A 23,122-nucleotide genomic window follows, 5' to 3' on the forward strand; every position below is an offset into this window, starting at 1 on the left:
GTGACACATGTGGGGTACGTCCAGTGGCGCTCACCTCCATCAGGTTTCAGTGGTGCCCACGTGGGTAGCTTCTCATCACGTTTCAGTGGCATCTCATTTGATGGCTTCCCAGCCTTAGCCTGCCTGCCCTTGGGAGGGGTGTTCTCGGCTTGCTTAGCATCTGTGGACCAGCTCTGGTCCCTGCAAGCCAGCACACATCCCTGCAATCCAGTGAGCCTCCACCATAAAATTCTTCCACCGTGAGCTGAGTCAGCTTGGGGGGAAAGGACCCTTTCCAAGTTTGTTCCTTACTCGGGCATCCTCCCTGAGTCCTATGGTATTCTTTTAAGTTATCTTTTACTCCTTTATAGATCATTACCTGTTATAGTTAATAATTCCTTATTTTAAACTTTCCCTGTTCAAATTAAGAAAGAAAATACTTGGCAGAGCAAGTTACTTTACCTTTCTTTGCCTTAGTTTCTTCATCCAAAAAACTGGGGTTCATAATAGTCCCTGCTTTATAGAGTTGCTGTGGGATGGAGTTCCCTAATATGTGAAAAGCACTGAGCCCAGCATCTGGCCCGGAGTGAGAGCTCTGATGGCTCCTGCTGTGCTGCTTTTTCTCCATTTGCCACCTTCCCCACCTGTCTTAGCTTCCCAGGGCCGCTGTAACAAATTACCACAAATGTGGCAGCTTGAAACCGCACGTTACTCTCTCACAGTTCTGGAGGCTAGATTTCCGAAATCAGTTTCACTGGGCTGAAATCAAGATGTCAGCAGGGCCATGCTCCCTCCAGAGGATTTTGGGGGCCAGAGGGAGAACCTGTTCCCTGCCTCCGTCAGCTTTTGGTGGCTGCCAGCATTCCTTGGCTTGTGGCTGCATCACTGCAAGCTCTGGCTGTGTTTCACATTGCCTCCTCCTCTTCTGCCTGCAGTCACATCTCCCTCTGCCTCCCTCATGGAAGGATACAATGATTGTATTTAGGACCAACTCAGATCATCCGGGATAATCCCCTCATCTCAAGATTGTTAATCACCTCTGTAGAGATCATTTTTCCTTAGTAAAATAACATTCACAGGTTCCAGATTAGGACCTGATATCTTTGGGGGCCATCATTCAGCCTCCCACAGCATCCCCCCTCCATCCTGCTCCATGCCTAGGAGGCTGACCTCTACTGACCACATCAGCAGGCTCCCTTACCCTTTGACTTCGAAGTGCATTTGATGAAAGGGAGGCACAGGCTGAGCACTGGACGGTGGCTGGGGGATGCTCTCCTCCCTGCCCACTGCCTTGCCTTGGTGCCTCTTAGGTGGCCTGTGTTGAGAAGCCAGAACTGGTGTATTGAATTGGGAATACACAGATTATGACCTGCTGAATGAGGAGGCACAAGCCACCCACAGGGGGCGGCAGGTGGTTCCCTCAGTGTCTGAGACCCCCCTTTGGGGAGGTGAAACCCATGGGGTCGTTTTGATTGAAGGTGCATGTTTAATACACCCACACAAAGGAAGCAGAGTTACAAGATTTATTATGATTTACAAATCCCAGAAGTGGGCGGGGGATGCAGTGAGCCTGGGGAAGGGCAGTCCTCCGTCCCGGGTCACGAGTGAGCAGGAGATGGAGAGCAGGGTAGCAAGCAGCTATTACTTATCAGGTGGTTGGGGTGGAAGTCACTAACTTTTCGAGAGCTCAACTCTAAGTGGCTAAGTGGTTATCCTAAAAGGTGCCCTAGAAAAGGCAAAGTGGGAACTTCTGGTGGGAATCCTAAACCCGGGTCCTTATCTAAATGTCTAGACTCTGGGTATGAGCAGGGTTATCATGCTGTAAAAGGCCTAAGCAGCAACTCAGAAAAATCAAGTGGTTTTCCTCAAAAGTGGTTTTTCTCATCACACAGACCCTCTGCCACAGCTCTGGTTCTCAGTAAGGCCTCAGTGACACCATTTCTCCCCCTGGTTCCTCCAGGATGCAGAAGAATCTAGAAGGAAACTTTTCCTTCTGTTGCTGGTTCCTGGGAGCCCTAACCCTGCTCACACCTCTGTAAATGGCACCTTTATCAGAGAGTCTGTTTAGCAATCCCACTGGATGGGGCCGTCTCTCTCCGGCCAGGACCCTGCTGTCCTGGTGCTATTGTTGGCTTTTATTATTATTCACTGAGTGCTTACCATGTGCTAGGGGTTTTACAGTCAAGGCCCAAAGCCCACCAAAGATGATGCTTAGAAGGCTCAGGAGTGTGGAAGATGCTCAATTCACACCTAACAAGTGAGATAAAAGTTTTGATGGCCACAGATACCATTTTTTCATCTATTGGATGGGCAAAGTTCAAAGAACCCAGCAACACACCAGGTTGGCAGCGCCAGTTGTTGATGGGAGTGAAATCAATTCCCTTTCTATGGAGGGCAAGTCAGCATTATCTGTGAAAATTATGCATGTGACCTCTGACCTTAAAAGTTCACATGCAGAAATTTCTCCAACAGGAGTACTCCCATACATGCCCAGAGGCAAAGGGGCAAGATCATCAATGTAGCATTGTCTGTAGCGCTCAGAGGACAAACTACCTACACGTTCAACGAGGGGCTAGTTGGATACATTATAGTGCGTTGATATGATGGACTGCTAGGCAGCTGTTGAAAAGAGTGAGGTCAATGATGCGGATTCTACGGTGTTCTGTAAGTGAAAAGAAGCAAAGTATATAATTCTGAATAGTAACTTACGAAATGTATAAGCACACACAAGTGCTTATATGTCCACCATATTCCTCTAGAATGAGGCTTCTCGATCTTGGCACTACTGACATTTGGGGCTTGATGACTCTTTGTGGTGGGGGCTGTCCTGTGCATCGTAGGGTGTTGAGCAGCATCCTGGGACTCGACTCACTAGATGTCAGTAGTCCTCCCCCTCGTGCAGTCAGGACAGCCCAAAGTCCCCCCATGCAAAGCCTCTTCGAAAATGAGTAATTCACTAAAAACAAAAGTTGGGAGTTAAGATAAGAATAGGAGGTGTTGGGAGTGGCCCACGACTCGTGTCTGTGGGTTCTCAAACAGCCCTCGGTTGGGTCCTGGGAGAACCGCAGCATCCTTCCGGAGAATTCTTTCATTAGCTCTTTCAGCTTTGCAAACACAGGCACTCCACCCCCGGACCTTGGCTCACCTCTGCCCTCTGCCTGGACCCTCTTCTCCCAAGACCTCGTATGTCTCACCTCCTCAGAGAGGCATTCCTTGGCCACCATGGCCAAGCAGGGACTTCTCCGTTGCTCCCTTGCCCGTCGTGCATTCGTTCATTTATTCTTGTCCATTTCCTTGCTGTCCTTCTCCCCCACTGGACTCTAAGCTCCCCAAGGGCAGGGACCACGTCTGTCCCACTCAGTGCGATGTCCTCAGTGCTGGGCACATAGCTGGCACTCAACATATTTCTGAAAGAATAAATGAGTCCCTACCCTCTTCATTGGCTTCCCTCCCGGAGACAAGGTCAGGCACAGTTACCCACTTTGCAATGCACTTTCCTTATTCTTGCCGCTGTCACGTCTCCGGAACTGTGCTGCATGCTCATCACAGCAGCTGAAGACAGTCACCAAGTGAGGTGGGAGTTGAGGGGTCTCTGAGCACTGGCTCAGGTGTCTCTACCTGTGTCCAATCAGGCAGGTTCCTTAACCTTTCTGAGTCTCATTGTCCCTCTCTATAGGATTGGGATGATAATGGCGCCAACCTTACAGGGCTGAGGTGGGGATCAAATGTGGGGTGGTCAGTTTTATGGGTCAGCTTGGTCAGGCCAGAGTCCCCAGTTATTCAATCAAATACGGAGCTAGTGTTGCTGTGAAGGTACTTGATAGATGTGACTGACGTCTCTAATCAGTTGAGAGAATTCTCAGTAATGTAGGTGGGCCTGATTCAATCAGTTGAAGGGCCTTAAGAGCAGAATGGAGGTTTCCCAGGAGAAGGAGAAATTCGGTGTGTGGACAACAGCTTCAGCTGCTGCCCCAGTGTCTCCAGCCTGCCTGTCCTGAAGGCCTGCACTACAGATGTCAGACCTGTCCAGCCAGCGCCCCCTGGTCACATAAGCCAATTCCTTGCAATAAATCTCTTAATGTGGATTGGCTACTGGTTCTGTTTCTCAGGCTGAACCTCGACATATGCAAATGGGAGAATCTATGTAACGTTCTTAGAACACGGCCTGGCACAGACAAAGAGCTCAATAGACATGAGCTGTTGTTACGGTGCCCTTAACACCATGTTGGGTGCTGGATAGCCATGAACGCATTTCCACCTCACGATGATCCAGGGTCTGTTATGCTCCCATTCTGCAGATGAAGCTGGGGTTGGGGGAAGTAACCCACACTCAGGGGCGGAGCTGGGATCCCATTGCAGGTAGCTCAGTTCCATGCCCAGTGGCCAACCACAAAGGTTCATGCTCCAACGGCCCTGCTGCAGTGACCGGTGGGGATCTCACCCTGGAGAGGCAGGGGCAGTGGCAGCCCCATCTATGGCCATCCTCCAAACCTAGCAGAGTGCAGGCACACAAAAGATTAACTGAGAATGGGACTGGATGAGAGAGACAGACATGGGGCTGAGATGGGGGGCCTGGACCAGCTCCTCGAGGCAGCAAAGCCTGCAACAGCTGCGTGGCCCCAGACAGACCCCTTCTCACTCTGCGCTCCAGCCTCCCTGTCTCCAAGATGGGGAGAGGCAATCCTGATGGGCCTCGCTCCCAGGAGCAGGCAGGAGATGGCAGGGGCACCCGCATTCAGCCTTGCCCCTGGGAAGGACCTTGCCCTTTCTGAACGTCAGCATCCTCGTGGGTAAGGTTGCAGGACTAGCTCCTGTCTCATGAGGCTGGGGTGTGACCTTAGGGAGGCTTCTTAACCTCCCTGGGACTCAGTTTCCTCCCCTGTAAAATGAGCGTGATGACCGGACCGGTTCCCCAGGGCTACACGACTCAGCTACACGACTGACTGTTGACCGGATAATCAGAGGACTAGGAGTTTGTTCTGGGGACTCAGACCCTCTCTTTGGTGCATATGGGGCGTTCCGAGGAGCCAGGAGTGACCTGGGCCTAGATGGGGACAAAAGCATCCTCCTTTGATGGATAATGGGTCTTAGTGGTTTAGGCCATTTAGCGCCCATCTTTGAGCCTCAGTGGCCCCCCACTCACAGCCCCCACCCCCTCTGGGTTTATCTGTGTCCTGGTCTGGACAGGGAGTGGCTTGTCTCATCTCTGCGTCCCTGAAGTGCTCAGCACAGAGTGTGGTATCTGGGGGCCATGGGGAAATGTTTGCTAGATGAGCAAATGAAGGAAGAATGAGAAACAGTAAGAGAGAGACAGAAAGGGAGGAACGGAGAGAGGGAGAGAGAAGGGGGTAGCTGAAGTAGAGACGGACAAGGAGGTGAAGACAAGGGGATAAACCAGAGAGAGAAAGGAGAAAGGCAGAGAGAGGGAAGGAGAAAAGAGAGATCCACAGAGGGAGAGAAAGAGCAAAGAAGAGCGGTAAGGAGAGGCGAAGACAGCCTGGGGAATGGATGGTGTGTGACAGACCTGCAGGGGCATAGCTGGGTCCCCAGCATCATTCAGCCTCCAGCCTGGCCCCAGAAAGCCCTGGGACAGGTTTGCTGAATGAATGAATGAATGAATGAGAGAGTGTGAGTCTCTTTGCCTGGAAGTCCTGTCCCCATCTGCCTGGGAACCCCCACATTTCCTACAGGACTCAGCTCAGGCATCTCTCTGTGGAGCCCTGACCTGCCAGGCTGGGAGAGGTGTCTCCCTGGGCTTCTGCAGTGCCCATGCTACCTCCACCACCACACGTCCTGCTCTGTCTTGGGCCGTCTGGTCTGCTGCCCCGGCCAGCTCATGGCTGACCCACCTGCGTCTCCCACACCCCCAGACCCGGGGCTGGCATCAGACAGCTGTGCAGTGAAGGGTTAACTCAGCGGGCCTGTGTTGTCCAAACCCTGCCCCTCCAAAAAGGGTCTGGCCCTTGACCAGCTCCTGGGAGGGGCCCTCCAAGCCCTTGGAGTATCCTGACTGATAAGGTGTCTTTGTTTATCTGGGAACTGTTGGGACGCCAGATAGTCAAAGCTAACAGTGTGATCTATGGGGGACGCCTTGGGTCATGTGGTATCAGCTTGACCTCTGCGTGGGTTGGAGACTAGGGCATATGTCACCAACCCCAATAAAACCTTGGACACCAGAGCTCAGGTGGCTTCCCTGGTTGACAACACGGTATATGTGCTGTCACACGTTGTTGCTGGGAGATTCAAACGCTGTCTACGCGACTCCACTGGGAGACACTGGAAGCTCGCTTCTGGTCTCTCTGGGACCCTGAACTGTGTGCCTCTTCCCATTGCTGATTTTAATCTCTATCTTTTTGCAGTGATAAACGGTAACTGAGTATAACAGCTTTGCTGAGTTAGTCCTTCTAGTGAATCATCAACCTGAGGGTGGTCTTGGGGACCCCCAACACAACAGACATCAGTGAAGGTCTGCTCAGAAGGGGATGAGCTGTGGGCTCCTGTGAGCCTTCTGCATGGGGTCTCCCCCATGAGCTTCATGACTACCCTTCAAGCTTCTGATACATACTCTGGTTCAGAGAGGCTAAGTGACTGGCCCAATGTCACACAGCCTGGGGTTAGAACTGTGTCTATCTGACCTCTTAGTGCCCTCTTGTGTCTCTCCCTTGACTCTGGAGAAAGAAGTTGGCCCTGTAACCACTTTTTGGAAGATGATCCACTTTCCAATCTCATCGTTATTTGTGGAGCTGCTGAAGGCTCTCTGCCACTCCCACCCCACTGCCCACCCATGGGGACATCACATTATTCCTGAAGTAGGTCTCCCTGTCTCCATGATCCCCTACCAATGAGCCAATGGACCTTCGAAGTCAAACTCAAGGATGTTGTCACTGCCAAATGTGTCCTTCAAGGGGAGGGGGAGCCAGCCAGGCACCGGTTCTCTGAGAGTGGGTTGGGTGACGGTTGAGGCCTGTTTGCAGGGGAGCTTCACCAGGCCCAGCCTGTGACACTTTGTCTGACTCATTTCTTCCTGTTGTCTGCCCTTGCTGGAGTACTCCGGACCCCCTGGATGCTTCCTGAGTTAGGCCTGCACTGCCATCACCCCTCCCAGCATGTCTGCCCAGCTCCAGTGGCAATGCTCCAGCTCCCCAGGAAGGACCAAGTCCCTCCTTCCCCAGTGCTAGCCCCTCGCCCCTCCCAGATGCTCCTTCTCCACAGCCTTGGCCATGCAGGCTGTGACAGCCTGGAGTTCCTTGTGGGCAGGGCCTGGATCTGACTCATCTCTGTGTCCCCAACCTGGCCTGGCCCATGGGAGGCTTCAGCGGATCTTTGTGGCCACATGAGTGAACGAATACCAGGAACATCCTCATACCTCGGAAACTCTTCCTCATCCTTCCAGACCCAAACCCCTTCCCAGTGCCCAGAGATTCTGTTTGCACTTGGCAAGGTTTGCGTTCTGAATACCGACATCTCCTTTTGGCAGGAGATGGATTTAGAAAAAGGGTGTCCCCTCCATGTCTATGCTTCTGATTAGATTCACAAATGAGAGGTCCACATATGGCTTTTCTTAGACTCATGCTGCTTTTTAAAAACATGGTCTCAATTACTGACATGTTTGAATTCAGAAATTTCACATTAAAATCTAGACTTCCGGATTCTTCTGAAAAAAAAAAATCAGAAGGTCTGGCAATAGAGATCCCATTTCTGCTCAGAGGTGGGGGAAGGAGAAGGAGTTGGAGTGAGTTCACTGCTGCTAGGTGCCCCCTCTGGGTGGGGCACCTGCTTTCCAGAGGGACGTGGCCCCCACCAGGCCCACTGCACTCATTTGTCACCTGCTCGGCCCCGTGGGCTTTTGAGTTTGCAACTCCTGCACTGGAGTCTTATAAGATCAGGAGAAAATCGTGAGGGACAGGAACAGTTGCTCCGGGGACAAAAGGCCCTGTGACTCAGGGGTCCTGAGCAGGGCAGTCTTGCTGTGTGGCCTGAGGCACTTCAAACCTCAGTTTCCCTGTTTGCAATGCAGGGGTGTGGAGGGTGGGGCCTCCCTGCAGAGAGACCTTGGGGGTTTCCTTAGTGTTTCAGCTGTTTCCCTCCTCCAGGTCTCAGTTTCTTTCTATAGGATGCTGGATCTGATCAGTGGTGCCCCTGAGGCGGCAAGAGGGTCACGGTCACTGTGGGTTCACAGTGCCCGTGTGGCTTCTGCAACAGCAACAGCCAATTCCTAGCGCCGCCTCCCTGCAGCGTGCTCCGCCTTTCATCGGTGCCCCTAGGTGTTGGCCTGCCTGCCCAGACTGCCTGTTCCTCACGGGCAGGGAGCAGGTGTGTCCTAGAGTCGGCTGACAAGACGCTGGGCACATGGGGGCCTCAGGGGATGCTTGCTGAGTGAATGAGTGAGCGCTGAGCTGCAGCCTCCGGTCTTAAGAGTCTGAGATGGAGTCGCCGCTCCTGCTCTGCAGATCTGTGCAGGTCTGACTGGGCCAGTGGATCTACACGTCTGTGAGGCCATGTGTTTGTCAAAATCCATCCGGAGCTTCTGTGGCCACGGTCTTCTTTCTCAAGAGCCCTAGACTGAGGGAGAACCAGATCCTGCTGTGCCTTTGCCTTGGGCAAACCCTTCCCCTTTCTGGGCCTCCCACAAATGGAGGGATCCAACTAGCTCCTTGAAGCCTCTGTTACGGGCTGAATTGTGTCCCCCTGCAAATTCATATGTTGAAGCCCTAACCCCTAGTACCTCAGTATGTGACTATATTTGGAGACAGGGCCTTTAAAGAGGTGATTAAGGTAAAATGAGGTCATTAGGGTGGGCCCTAATCCAATATGACTGGTGTTCTCATAAGAAAAGGAGATTAGGACACAGACACACATAGAGGGAAGACCACGAAGACACAGGGAGAAGAAGGCCATCTACAAGCCAAGGAAAGAGGCCTCAGTAGGAACCAATGCTACTGGCACCTTGATCTCAGACTTCTAGTCTCCAGAATCGTAAGCAAATAAGTTTCTGTTGTTTAAGCGCCCCAGTCTGTGGTACTCTGTTATGGCAGCCCAAGCAGACTAATAAAGCCCCCTTTCTAGTATTTATTGTCTTCTCCTCGCAGGGCAGTGGCTGCCTGTGGCCCAGTCTGCCTCCTCTGTTGGGGCAGGGGCTGGGCATGGCACCCCTTGGGGTTTTCACTGTTCACGTCGTAGGGAGCTCTGCTGCTGGAAGGGGACCTCAGCTTGAAGAACCAGACAGATGCTCAGTTAAGGCCCAGCCCCAGTTCTTGGAGCCGGCGGCCACACATGGTGATGAGCTGGAGAGCTTGCCACCAGCACAGACCCTCTGGGCTCCGGCCCTCCGCAGGTCCAGGGAGCCCTGGGAATCTGTTTCTATTGAGTGCTCCCTGGTGTTCCCAACAGGCAGTGGGTGAGCACTGGCCTCAGCTGTGCAGCAGCCTGGCTGGTGGACGGCCTGGGCTCAGACTGGCCCAGGGACTTACCTCCGAGTGAGGCCCGTGGAATTTCAGCTTCGGACTCCTTGGGTGTTTCTGGCTTCTCCAGTAGCTCTGGTTTCTTGAGGATCAGGGCCTCTTCAGCCTTGGGAATTTGACTCTTCTCCCACCATTTATGCACCTTCATTCTAAGGCAATGAGCCCGGTGGTTAATGCTGTGCTCAGTGCCCCCGGTCCCCAGAAGTAGCCCTGGGCTGAGGGGTCAGAAGACCACATTTCCCTCCATTTGCTGGTTCTGAGACCAGCACTCTTCTCCCCTCAGCAAACGGGGATACGAATCCCCACTCTCTTGGCCTGGATGCTCTTCCCAGCCTCTTTTCTAGTCTGTCCCCCATGCAGCCCTAGAGCTGGTCTTTCCCCTCCCCTGCTCACAGCCCTCCCATGGCTCCCTAGCATCCCCAGGACAGAGTCCCAGCCCTCTGGCCCAATGGCCCTTCAGGACTGTGCCTTTCCTCTGCTTCTCTCCCAGCCCCGTAATGTCTTGATATGTATACATTTTTTTCCTGGACAAATATTTTTTGCACTTTTCTTCTTTTTTCACAGCTGTGTAGTGCTCTGCTGAGTGGGCATATGAGGATTATATAACCGGTCCCTTTCTCTCTTGCCCTGACGACTGCATGGCCCTGTTTGCTGGTCCCCTGCTTTGTCTAGTCTGGCTCTTCCCAAGCTGTTTTAAAATGTACCTAGGATTTTGTTTGTATTCAGATATGGTGAAGCCAATAGATCAGGAGACAATCGCCATTGGAAAGATAGTTTGTTACTCAAAGTTCTCAAGAACAGGGTGCGTGCCACACCACGCAGGGCCACACAGTGAAGCACGTGGGTCTGTCAGGAGGCAGAAGGAGTGAGGGGGAAGCATGGGAATGGACAAGGCAGGGTAAGCAGTCTTAGGACTGGCTCATAAAGTACTTTGCCCACCTGGACTTGGCTATGGTCCAGGTTGGGCCTGTGGCTCAAGCAGGGACAATCAGAGGCTTCTCTGGGATTGATATATCACCAAGAGGAAGACAAGTTCTCTTTTAGCTAAAGATGCTGAGATAAGAGGATGTGAACTTGGGGCTGCTGCTGGCCATCTTTCCCACTAGGTGGAGAGAGCCCCCAAAGATCAAGTCAACACAGAAGGAAGCAGAGCCAAGGGAGGGAGACAGACAGAATCTTGATGACATCATCTGAGTGCCTGGATCCAATCATGTCTGAAGTGTAGATACTCCCTGTTAGGGGCTGAATTGTGTCTCCCCACCCCTGCACATGTTGAAGTTCTAACACCCAGTACCTCAGTTGGAGATACGGCCATTAAAGAGGTAATTAAGGTAGAATTAGGTCATTTGGGTGGGCCCTAATCCATGTGATTGTATTTGGAGATGGGGCCTTCAAACAAGTGATTAAGTTATTATTTCTTGTGTGTGTGTGAGGAAGAGCAGCCCTGAGCTAACATCCATGCTAATCCTCCTCTTTTAGCTGAGGAAGATCAGCTCTGAGCTAACATCTATTGCCAATCCTCCTTTCTTTTTTTTTCCCCAAAGCCCAGTAGATAGTCGTATGTCATAGTTGCACATCCTTCTAGTTGCTGTATGTGGGTCGCAGCCTCAGCATGGCCGGAGAAGCGGTGCGTTGGTGTGCGCCCAGGATCCAAACCCGAGCCGCCAGTAGCGGAGCACGTGCACTTAACCGCTAAGCCACGGGGCGGCCCAAGAAGTGATTAAGTTAAACTGAGGCTGTTAGGTGGGGTCCTAATCCAATATGACTAGTGTCTTTGAAAGAAAAAGCAAAGAAATTAGGGGTGTGTGTGCACAGACGAATGGTGAAGAGGCAGGAAGAGAGTGGCCATCTGAAAGCCAAGGAGAGAAGCCTCAGGAGAAACCAACCCCACTGATTTCTTGATCCAGCCTCTAGAATCATGAGAAAATAAACAATTGTTGTTTAAGTCGTAGACTTAACAGATGGTCAATATGTTCCTGTGGCAGATTAAGGATGGCTGCAAATTTTTGGCACTTTTTCCATGGAGAGGTAGGGTCTACTTCCTCTCCCCTTGAATCTTGGCTAGCTTATGACTTGCTCTGAGTAAGAGAATATGGCAGAGTGATTCTCTGTCAATTCTAGGCCTGGCATTAAAGAGGACTGGAAACTTCTGCCTTGGAAGAGATGAGAGGCCATGAGACTCCATAGAAAGGGGGAGGGGCTCAGCTGAGTCCAACCTCCATCTGTTCCCATCAAAATCCTGGGCATGTGAGTGAAGGCACCCCAGCCCAGCTGCTAGCTGAATACCACCAAGTGACTTCAATGAATGTGTCAGGAAGCAGAAGAATCATCCAGCTGAGTCCTACCCAAATTCCTGATCCATGAAATTCTGAGATATACTGAAATTATTATTGATTCAAGTCACTAAATTTGGGGGAGTAGTGACATAGCAGTAGGTAACCAGAACTGTTCCCTTTTTCCTTGAACTTGTTGAGTTCAGCTCTTGTCACTCACAGTTGGAAGAGTCCTGACTAATGTAGCTCATCTCTCTTAACTACCAGGGGTCCATTATCTCCCAAAACTTTTCCACCTATGAAAATTTAAATCACACTACCACATGCTCTGCTACTTCTTCTGTTATACCCAGCCTTCTCATGCTCTCATTCTGATCTCATGCTACTCTTCTTTGATCTCACAGGTGGAAGCTTCAGTTCCAAGACATCACATTCTCCAGCATCTGTGAAGACCCTCTTGGTCTCTCTCACTTCCTTCCCTACCCCACTGGGTACAAATGACTACCTACTTGAAGTGCTCTGTCCCTCCAGCCTCCTTGCCTCCCTTGTCTCCCACCTCATCACCCTTCCACGGCATCCTGCCTGCAAAGACCCAAACCTAGATCAATGCCACCATCTACTCTTTCTCTTCCAATGACCACTGCTGGGAGGAAACATCACACAGCAATGACGCTTGGTGCCATTAACAATTAATAATCTTCAGTCACTGCTGGACCTTCATTGCTGCTCACCAATTGTTTTCCTGGTCCTTGTACAGATCTCATTCATTCTCTAACCACTCCCAAGACTATCCCCACTGTTCTTAGTTCCCTACCCCTCACCCCTGCTGCCACCCACATCACTTTCAGCAGATGGCCTTGCCATACTCCTCTACTGTGAAAAGAAGCCACTGGGTAGGAGGGCCTCCCTCCACCCACCCGAATCATAAATGCCACCAAAAGATTAACAAGAAAAACACAGAACATATGCCATTGGATTTTGAGAATAAGGATAACTGGTTGCTTTAGACAGTGTTGTTTCAGTGGTATGGTGCTGGAGAGCATATTGTAGTGGGTTGAAAAATTTAGGGGTGATGAGAATCAGGAAGTGAGTGTAAGCTATTCTCTCAAAAAATACTGGATGGTACATAGAGGGAGTTTGTGGGGCTGAGGTGGGAGAGATTTGGGCATGTTTATACCCTTCAGAAAAAGAGCCAGTAAAGAAGGAATGACTGAAAATTTAGGAGACAGAAAGGATGATTAATGGATGTGGAGGAGATGGATTCCCAAGCAAGGGAGGTGGGGCCAACCTTGGACAGGAAGAGGGATGCTTCTTTCTCTGAAAAAGGCAAGGAGTAAATCATCAGTGCCAATGGTAATAACTTGGTAGGTGTTGGGGAGTTGCTTTTTTCCTGTGAAGTAGGTAAACCTTATTGCTGAGAGTTAGAAAGGAGGACATAAGAGAGTTGGGGAAAAAAAGGAAATCATTTGTAATACTGACAAAGTACTATGTTGGAGAAGGGTCAATAGAGGTAGGTGGAAGGATTTCTGGGCAGGATTGATGCCCCCTGCCCCCAAGGATGGATATGCTGAAGGGGTAGGGTTCCCTTAGTATTTTCCTCGTAGAGACCTCTAATCTAGCACTTGTTCACTTGTCTATATCCCTGGAAAATACAAGACACAGGGTAAGAGAAAGAAAGAGAAAAAGAAAGTTTGACAAATATTGGATACGAGCCCCATAGTGAAAGGAAAAGGCAGAGGCAATATATGGAACAGTGATTGAGAATTTTCCAGAATTGAGAAAAGACACCAAAGCACAGATTAAAGAGGCCAAACAAATATAAATAACAGCAAACAAAAAATATATCTACACTTAATCACATCAGAGTGAAATCATTAGTGCTAATACCCCAAAGCCCAGATGGCTATGGGAGTCCTCAAAAGGCACCCAGCCTAGGTACCAGGTAAGGTTTTCTAGAGTACTTGATGGAAGAGCCATGAGCTGAGTCCTAAGTGAGGAGTAAACGTCAGCCAGGTAAGAGAGGGGAACAGGCTGGGAGGTGAGGTGTGGAGAACGGCACCAAGCAGAAGTCACAGTACAAACAGAGAGGATTTAAACATCATGATTAATGAACTTGATTTAAAGGCTATGTACATGTAGACCAGTGCATTCAACAAGTGTAGAATACACATTCTTTTCAAGTCCACATGGAATATTTATAAAAACTAAACAAAAATTATGCCACAAAGAAAATAAAGAACTGAAATCATGCATAATATATTGTCTGACCTTATTTGTCTAAGCTAGAAATAAAGAAAAGAGGATTATAATAAAATACTGATGTGTCTAAAAAAAACCTCACGGGTCAAAAAATCATAATGAAAATTAGAAACATTTTAACCAAATGATAATAAAATACTTTATATTAAAATCTGTGAGATGCAGCTAAAGTCATGTTAGAGGGAAATTTATAGCCTTAAATGCAAATATTGGAAAAGACGAATGGGTGAAATTTAATGATATAAGAGACCATATCAAAAGAGCAGACAAAGGAGAATAAACTTATAAGGAAGGAAAGAATTATAAGGATTATAAGGAAGAAAAATTATAAGGAAGGAAATAAAGAGCATTAATAAACATAGTAGGCTTTGGGAAAGGCTTTTAGCTTGATACTCACGCAAGGAGGATAAGGAAGAAGAAGAGCAGTGCAGATGCAATGGATCCATACACAACGCCCTGGATCAGCCCTTTCATGAACGCACTGGAAACTGAATTCTTATCTGGAATCAGAGGGAAGTGAAAGTCGTTTTTCTCCTAGGGCTGTGAAGTCTGAACTACTATTCTTTCCTCTGGCCCTGTGCCCATCCTCATCCTGGTCCCTAGGTGGTGTTGTTCTAGCCCAGTCACTAGACCCCTGTATACTTACCTGGTATAAGGAAGATGCTTGAAGTATGGATTCCATATTGGTTCTTCCCCTCACAGCGGAGACTCATGAGTATTTCTGGCTCCCCGAGGAGGTTGATGGTGCTGTTGGCCCAGGGGGCAATTATGGTGGAAGTCACCTGGAGGATGTTACCCATGCTGTTCACACCCACAGGAACACCTTTCATCAACCACTGCACAGAGGGTGTGGGGATCCCATAGAAGGAACAGCTGCACTGCAGAGTCTTCTCCAAGGAACAAGAGGAATAGAGCAGTCTGGCAGGTGCTGTAGGGAGGGAGAGTCAGGAGACAGCAGGGAATCCTGACTTCCTTCTCCACTTCCTCCAGGACCCAGCCTTCTCTTTATTCATGATTCACAAGGAGCTTTGGAAAGACTTTCTGGAGGCCCAGAGGGGCTGGGACTCAGAGCAGTTCCCTTTCATCCTCTCTCCTCACTTGACTGGGCTCAGCTCTCACCTCTGGCCTTTCAGCCCCAGGAGCCAGGGAAAGACGTGACTGCTTCCCAGACTTCTTCCTCCCTCTCTCCCTGGACTCAGGAATTTCTCTTGGCCCTACCACTTCTGCCAGACTCTGAATCTTCCCTTACCCGTCAGCACTCACCGACCAGCTGGAGCGTGACCATGCTACTTTTGGCCAAGTTAGTTAGGAGAAGTTCAAATGACATCCGAGGGTGGTGCCATGGTCCTCAGGCTTCGGGGTGAAGTGCAGCACTGAGGAGGAGGAGGAGTTCCTGGAGCCGTCTGTGTTGGATGACGTGGTGGGCCTTTCCCAGGAGAGGAATGGTGCTTTGGTTTCTTTGCAGGTGCCTTTGATGGTACAGGTCAAGGTCACAGACTCATCAGCTACGAGAATCTCTGGGATGTGAAGCTCTGGTTTCTGGGTCAGGTCTGGAGGACAGAGACAGATTGCAGCCCAACCTTGGAGACAAGGGACCCTCATGGACACTTCACTGATGCACAGTGTTTCCAGGTCACAGAGTGTTTTCCTACCCATTAGCTCATTTGGTACCCCTCCCACACTCTGACAACCGTGTGGAACCTGGGATTGTTATTCTTGGTTGGCTTTTTACAAGTATATTTGCATGGAAGGGGCACACCCCATTGTCTAGCTTAGCAAACTGAAGAGACTTGCTTAAGGTCACAGAGCTTGAACCAGACCCTGGACTTCCAAGACTGAGAGTGAGTGAATTTCCTGAGTATCTACATTGCCTATGATCCCTTACCTGTCCCCTAGCCTAGAGTTCCTGGGCCCAGCTCCTACTGTGCCTCCCTCCCTCCCAACCCAACTCTCCTCTTAGGTTCTGCCCCTTCCCAGCTGATCTGTAATCATTTACGTTTCCATCTCTTACTGGCTGCACGCTACTGGCCAAGTCACTTCCCCTCTCTTTGCCATTTCTATTTGGAAAAATAGTTATCAACTCTACCTACTGCATTGTATTATTGTTGTAAAAATGAAATAACCATGGTTTTCTAAAGCCCAGTGCCCGGTGAAGTAAAAACCACATAATTACCAGAACCCCTTCAGCAGTTCCTTGTTTCTAAACCACCCATTGCATGAGATTGAATGTCATGTGACATGGAAAAGTTTGATATTCTCCCTCAGGAAAACACTCTTGTGTTCTCCTAGATCTGCACAGAATAAATATGCTGTTCTTTTTGAGTATATTGTCGATTAGCAGGGTATAGTCTTGTTCCTCAAGATTCCAAATAATGTGGAATCTGGCCTTGGTATTATCATCTATGGTAGTATTGGGTTGATTTGTGGCTACAGGGGAGGTGGTATTTTTATTGAGCCAGTAGGCCATGTCATGCAATTGACTGGGGATTCTTTTGGAAATTCAAATATGCAAGAGACTGTAGTGCACAGGCCCTTTTCCATCGGTAACTTCTTGACTTCCATCAAAACATGAGAAAGTAACCCTGTGGGGAGAGATTCAAGTTGAAAAACAGAGTTATCTAGCGTCTCCCAGTATCCCACCAGTGCATTAAAGGATTAACTTTACCCTAGAAAGGTTTGGCCCTTGCCCAGCTCCTGGGAAGTAACCTCTAAGCCTTTGGAATATCCTGCCTGATAAGAGAGTCTTGGTTCACCTGGTGCCACACCAGATAGTCTATGTAACAATGTGATTGATGGTGGGGCCTTGGACCACATGGTATCAGCTTGACCTCTGGAGGGGCTGGAGATTAATGTCAGCCATGGGGGTGATCAGCCATACCTACAGGACCACACCCCCAGTAAAAACCCTGGACACCAATGCTCGGTGAGTTTCCCTGCTTGGCAATACTGTGCATGTTGCCACACATTTTGCTAGCAGAAGTAAGCACTGTCTGCACAGCTCCACTGGCAGAGACAACTGGAAGCTCATGCCTGGTCTCTCCTAGACTCTGCCTTATGTGCCTCCTCCTTCTGCTGATTTTAATCTCAATTCTTTTGCTATAATAAACCTTAACTATGAAATAATTGTGCTGCTGAGTTCTGAGTCCTTCTTGCGTGTGTTTACTCCGGCCACTCCTTCTGTAACTCTCTCTTCTGCCCACATTCAAATCCTACCTCTTTTTCCAAGTCCTGGTCAAATGTAACTTCCTTCTGGTAGCCTTCCAGGATCTCTACAACCACAGAGAAGCCTTCTTTCTCAGCATCTCTTCAGCATCCCTATCCGTCCATCTCTTTTATGGCAATGTCTCAGGCAGACCCCGAGAGTTGCTTACATATATGCACTCTCCTGGATCTCCTTATTATTTCAAATTTGTTCTGGTGATCAAGTCGCCAGTCTAAAAAAAACCCTCTATTTCCCCATCTCCTTCATGTTTAGGGGTGGCCATAGGACGTAGTTCCGGCCAATGAGCCAAGTACAAGAAAAATGCTATTAAATTATTATCAGCAAATAAAGGCCTATTCATCCTTTACCCCATTTTTTTGCCATCACAATTGAGTCTGCAAGTTTGCATATAATACTAACTAATGAAATTCTAGAGCCTGGCTTAAAAAAAAACATGTTTTCAAAATAAAAGAAAAAAGTGTCAGAATTGAAAGAGATGTTCCCTTCCCCTGCAGCTAAAAATCAAAAGATATTGTTCTGTATTATAAGAGGGTTCAAGGAATCTGATTTGATACTGTGCAAAACTGAGAATGTTTAAAAGAATATAACTTATGTTCTCCTCTACGATATACAGTTTTGTATGAATATTCATGACTGTTACTGACTTGTTCTGTTCTCTGTTAAAAGAAATCCTCCCTTAGAAGAGCAATTTAAACAAAGTGATCCAATGAGACGCCAACGATGTTAGAAATTATTTCATGTCTTATGAAAACAATACTCAAATAAAATGGAATTCTGACCAGTTGTCGTCTTACTTGATAGTTTCTTGTTTTGGTAACGATAACATTGTAATTGATGTCTCTATTTTCCTAAACTGTATACCTGTCTGTAGTCTTCTCTTTTCCCACATGTAGAGTGCAAAAATAAACACCTTGGACTCTTCTAGATTTATTATTAATCAAATATTTTGAGAGAATTGTCTACTTAAAATACCAAATACATGTGAGGCTATCTGCTGGAGACTTTTGGGAATTCTGTTTTTCTGATATTGGCATCACTGCTTTCTCCTTGGTGCTTTCTTCTTTTTCTTCCCTAGAATATGGATGCGATACTGGAGGTGGAGCAGCCATCTGGCAACCATGAGATAACCGTGAAGATCAAAGCCACAGGCTGACAACAGCATAGGGATCCTGGTTCTCTGACAGCCTTTTGGAGCTGCTACACCAACCCTGCACAGCCTACTGCCATGCTTCTTCTTCATTTGATTGTTGTTCTAGCAAGGAAACTGATGAAATATCTTACCAGGGAATCTACCCAAGAGCGAGCTCCTTGAGAGAAGACCCTGCATCAAATAGATCTTTGTGTCCTCCACAGTACTTAGAAAGGTTCTTGTCTGATAAATATTTGCTGAAAAAAATATACAAGCACAAGTCTCTCTTTTCCGGGTACTCTCTTTCCTGGTTTGTGAAGAGCATTCGCCTGGAACTGGGATAATTGAGTTTGAGCCTCAGCTGCTTGTTGTGCCGGGCACTGCTTTCCGGCTGATCCAGTGGACCACATGTTGAGATTCCCAATCATGTTCTCTCTTTCTGGCACCACTATAAAGGCCAGAAATCGGGCCGGCCCCATGGCTTAGTGGTTAAGTGCGCGTCCTCTGCTGCTGGCGGCCCGGGTTCAGATCCCGGGCGCGCACAGACGCACCGCTTCTCCAGCCATGCTGAGGCCGCGTCCCACGTACAGCAACTAGAACGATGTGCAATTATGACATACAAATATCTACTGGGGCTCTGGGGGACGAAAAATAAATAAATAAAATTATAAAGGCCAGAAATAAATACTCACTTTCCTAGCTTTCCTTGCAGCTAGGGGTAGACACATGACATAGCTCTGATCAATGTGATGCAAATGGAAGTCTGCTGGGGATCTGAAAATATTTTTAAAAATCATCCTTATTGAGGTATAGTTTACATCAAACAAAAGGTATCCATTTTATGTCCAGGGTCCAATGAATTTTGACAAACACATGCACACATTTAATGACCACCCTAGTCAAGCTATAAGAATGCTTCCATCAACCATTTTTTGGGCTAGCATATAGAAATAAAATTGGTTTTTGTACATTGACCTTGTCTCCTGGAACCCTATTAAACTCACTCATAAAATCTAGTAGATTTTTTTTCTGCGTATTCTTTAGGATTTTCTATGTAGACAACCATGTTATCTGTGAATAAGGACAGTTTTATTTCTTCCTTTCCAATATACATGCCATTTATTTCTTTTTCTTGCCTTACTACACTGGCAAGGACCTCCAGTACAATTTTGAATAGGGTGAATAAAATAGAGTCAGCGTACATCCTTACCTTATTCCTCATCTTAGGTGGGAAGCATTTAGTCTTTCATGGTTAAATATGACGTTAGTTGTAGGTTTTTCATAGATACACTTTATCAGGTTGAGAAATATCCTTCTCTAGAATTTGCTGAGAGTTCCTTTTTTGTTTTTGTTTCTTTGGTTAACATGAATAGAGGTTGAGTTTTGTCAAATGCTTTTTCTGTATCTATTGAGATGATGATGATCATACAGTTTTTCTTTGTTGATGCACTGATTGATTTTCAAATGTTTAATCAACCTTGCAGTCCCGGGATAAACCCACATGATCATAATGTATTATACTTTTTTATATTTTGGATTTGATTTGATAATATTTTTGTTGAGCATTCTTGCATCTATCATCACAAGGCATATTGATTCACAGTTTTCTTGTAGTTCTGTGTCTGGCTTTGATACCAGAGTAATGCTGGCTTCATAAAATGAGTAGGAAAGCATTCCTCTTCTTCCATTTTCTGGAAGAATTGTATACAATTGGTGTTATTTCTTCCTTAAGTGTTTGGTAGAATCCACCAGGGAAGCCGTCTAGGCCTGGAGTCTTATTGATGAAAACATTTCTAACTATAAATGCCATTTCTGTAATAGTGTAAGGCTCTTCAGGCTATCTACTTCTTCTTGAATGAAATACGGTCATTTGTATCTTTTAAGGAATTCCATTCTATCTAAATTATCAAATTTATTGGCGTAAAGTTGCTCATACATTCCCTTACTATCCTTTAAATGTCTTTAGGATCTGTTGTTATATCCACTCTTTCATTCCTGATATTCATAATTGGTGTGTTCTTTTTTTTCTTGATCAGTTTACTCAAGGTTTATGAATTGAATGCTTTTTAAAGAACAAGGTTTTGATTTCATTGATTTTTCTGTATTTCTTCTCTTTTTAATTTTGCTGATTTCTGTTTTTTATTATTTCTTTCCTTCTGCTTGCTTCAGGTTTCTTTTCTTTTTTTTTTTAGTTTCTTAAAGTGGCAACTCTTACCATGGATTTGAGCCCTTTCTTCTTTTCTAATATAAGCACTGCCTTAGTGGCATGTCAAAACTTTTGGTATACTGTGTTTTAAAATATATTCAAATCTAGTATTTTCTAATTTCTCTTGTACTATGGGTTGAATTGTGCCCCCAGGAAAAGATATATTGAAGCCCTATTCCCACATACCTGTGAACGTGACCTAATTTGAAATAGGGTCTTGCAGTTTACCTTTGTAATCAGGTTAAGGGTGGGCCCTAATGCAATACTACTGGTGTTCTTATAAGAAGAGGAAAATTTGGATGCAGAAACACACAGGAAGAAGGCCATGTGAAGAAGGAGGCAGAGACTGGAGTGACGCATCTACAAGCCAAGGAATACCAAGGATTGCCAGTCACCATCATAAACTAGGAGAAAGGCATGGAACATATTCTCCTCAGAAAGAATCAACCCTGCCAACACCTTGATTTTGGACTTCTGGCCTCCAGAACCATAAGACAATATATTTCTGTTGTCTTAAGCCACTCAGTTTGCAATACTTTGTTATGGTGGCCCTAGAAAACTAATACACCTTGTGACTTCTTTCTTTGATCCATTAGTTGTTTAGAAGGGCACTACTTAATTTCCAGATATTTGCTGATTTTCTAGCTCTCTGTTATTAATTTCTAGTTTAATTCCATTGTGGTAAAAGAATATACCTCATATGATTTCAATTATTTTAAATTTGTTGAGACTTGTTTTATGGCTCAGAATATGTGCTATGTTGGTAAGTGTTCCACAAACCCTTGAATAGAATGTCTATCCTACTATTGTTGAATGAAATATTCTATAAATGTCACTTAAGTCAATTTTGTTGATAGTATTTTATATCCCTACCAATTTTTTCATCTATTTGCTCAGTTACTGAGAGGGGAGAGTTGATGTGTCTAGTTCTCCTGTCAGTTAGATTAGGTGTTTTTTAAAAATTTTTGAAATAAAAATTTTAGTTAGTAATTAATTCTCAGAATCTAATTATTTCAGGGAATATAGTGATTTACTTACAACCTCAAATTGAAGATTGAAAAGAGCTCTGGGGTGGTTTCAGCCAGGGCTTTGCAGTAACTCACTTTAGGCAAGTGCTGTACCCTCTCTGATTTCCCCTCATTTTCCTCATCTGTAAAATCAGAGAGTTTTATTGCCCAGTATGTAACAGCCCTTCAGACTTTAACCCTCTGATCTCTTCCAAGTCTCATTCCCTTCCCTAGGCCTTGGCACATCCACGGGTTATCTCCACAGGCAACCTCTTTCTCCTCCCCCTAAACGATCAAGTCCTTTTCCAAATTTACCTCCTCCTCTTGTGTTCCGGGAGTTCCAGACTGGACCTTCCTCAGCACTTCTCCATCTGGCTATTTCCTTGAAAACTGAACGTCCTCCTCGACTTTGGCTGAGTGCATCAAGTGACTGGCTGGCTGACTTACTATTATAGAAACACTAACTGGAGAACCTACTTTCCAGAAGGACGTATCGTTGGACTGATTTAACGTCTCAGGACGAGCCCAAGGAACTGACGGACACGTGGAACAACTGTGTGCACAACAACTGAGGGACTCACTGGGAAGTGACTAACGCAGAGGAAGGCTAGCTGATTAGCAGTCTTATAACCAGCTCGTTAGGCGTCCCGGGAGCCCCCGAGCCTCACCAACGTCCCATCAGCCAGCAGTCACACGGGACACCTGACCCCCGTGAAACCCCGCCCCACAGGTGCTCCAAGGAGCACGCGCGAGTCCTTCCAGAGCCAATCAGGGCCTGAGGATGCGCGCGGGAGCTGCTGGGCCGGGGCACGGCGCGCGGGGCGGGAGGACCTCGAAGGAGAACCGGTCGGTCTGCAGCATCTCAACCAGTCCAGAGCAACCGTCATTACAGGGCTCCCTGGGCTCTACTGGAGCACCACCCTCGGCCATCGGGAGAATCGTCTTTCTTGAGCAGGCGGTGCTAGATCCCCGCTAGACCTCAAGACTGCAGGCTAATCAACCCAGTATTTGTGGGCAAGTAGATGATGGGAAACCACTGATCAAGGAACAAAATGCCAAGTGCGCGACCCTCAGGACCAATCAGAAGGCACCTTGGTACCCCCTTGTTTCCTGTCCTGCAACCAAGGCCCCTATCACAGACAAAACAGGACACACAAGGAAGACCCAGCTCTTCATTCTCATGCCCAAAATCCATCCCTGACCTAGTTCCAACCCATTTCCCATCCTCTCTCCCATTCCTCTTGTAGATCTCATTCTACTCTCCTTCCCCAAACCTACCACCTTCCCTCTTCCCATCCTTGTACACGTCTCCCTAATAGAGGATTTGTTTCTTTGATAGAAGCAAATAAAAAACCTATTATAGAGGCTTCTACCCTCAGCTCAAAACCTCTGTTGCACAAGATTCTGACAGATAAAGTCCTGATGAATAGGAACCCACGTTCCCAAACTACAAAGCATATGAGGAAATAGCCCTCTGTGAGTGAAGATAAAACTTCAACTTCTCACCAGAGCACTGAGGTCCCGAAAGGTCTGGCCCCCTTGGGAGCTCACTCCTTATTCTGAGCTCCAGGTGCATAGACTTTCT

At 47.4% G+C, this 23,122-nt stretch overlaps 1 protein-coding gene across 3 annotated transcripts in view; it reads right to left on the reverse strand.

The window, feature by feature from the left end:
- Positions 1–1,494: 1,494 nt before the first annotated feature.
- The window catches only part of LOC131397257 (SIGLEC family-like protein 1), a 41,685-nt gene continuing 20,057 nt past the window's right edge, over positions 1,495–23,122 (reverse strand). Inside the window, exons 2-6 of one of the 3 annotated variants that reach the window (XM_058530025.1) lie at positions 15,236–15,522; positions 14,619–14,900; positions 14,370–14,472; positions 9,450–9,589; positions 1,495–2,641 (exon numbers count right to left, since the gene is read on the reverse strand). In XM_058530025.1, the coding sequence (XP_058386008.1) occupies positions 2,565–2,641; positions 9,450–9,589; positions 14,370–14,472; positions 14,619–14,900; positions 15,236–15,299 (666 nt within the window). In that variant the 5' untranslated portion in view covers positions 15,300–15,522 and the 3' untranslated portion in view covers positions 1,495–2,564. Of the gene's footprint in view, positions 2,642–8,508; positions 8,542–9,449; positions 9,590–14,369; positions 14,473–14,618; positions 14,901–15,235; positions 15,805–23,122 lie in introns of those variants that run through there. The other 2 variants (XM_058530024.1, XM_058530026.1) reach the window with 2 other exon arrangements.

This window comes from Diceros bicornis, chromosome 34 (assembly GCF_020826845.1).
Source record: "Diceros bicornis minor isolate mBicDic1 chromosome 34, mDicBic1.mat.cur, whole genome shotgun sequence".
NCBI classification, from domain to species: domain Eukaryota; kingdom Metazoa; phylum Chordata; class Mammalia; order Perissodactyla; family Rhinocerotidae; genus Diceros; species Diceros bicornis.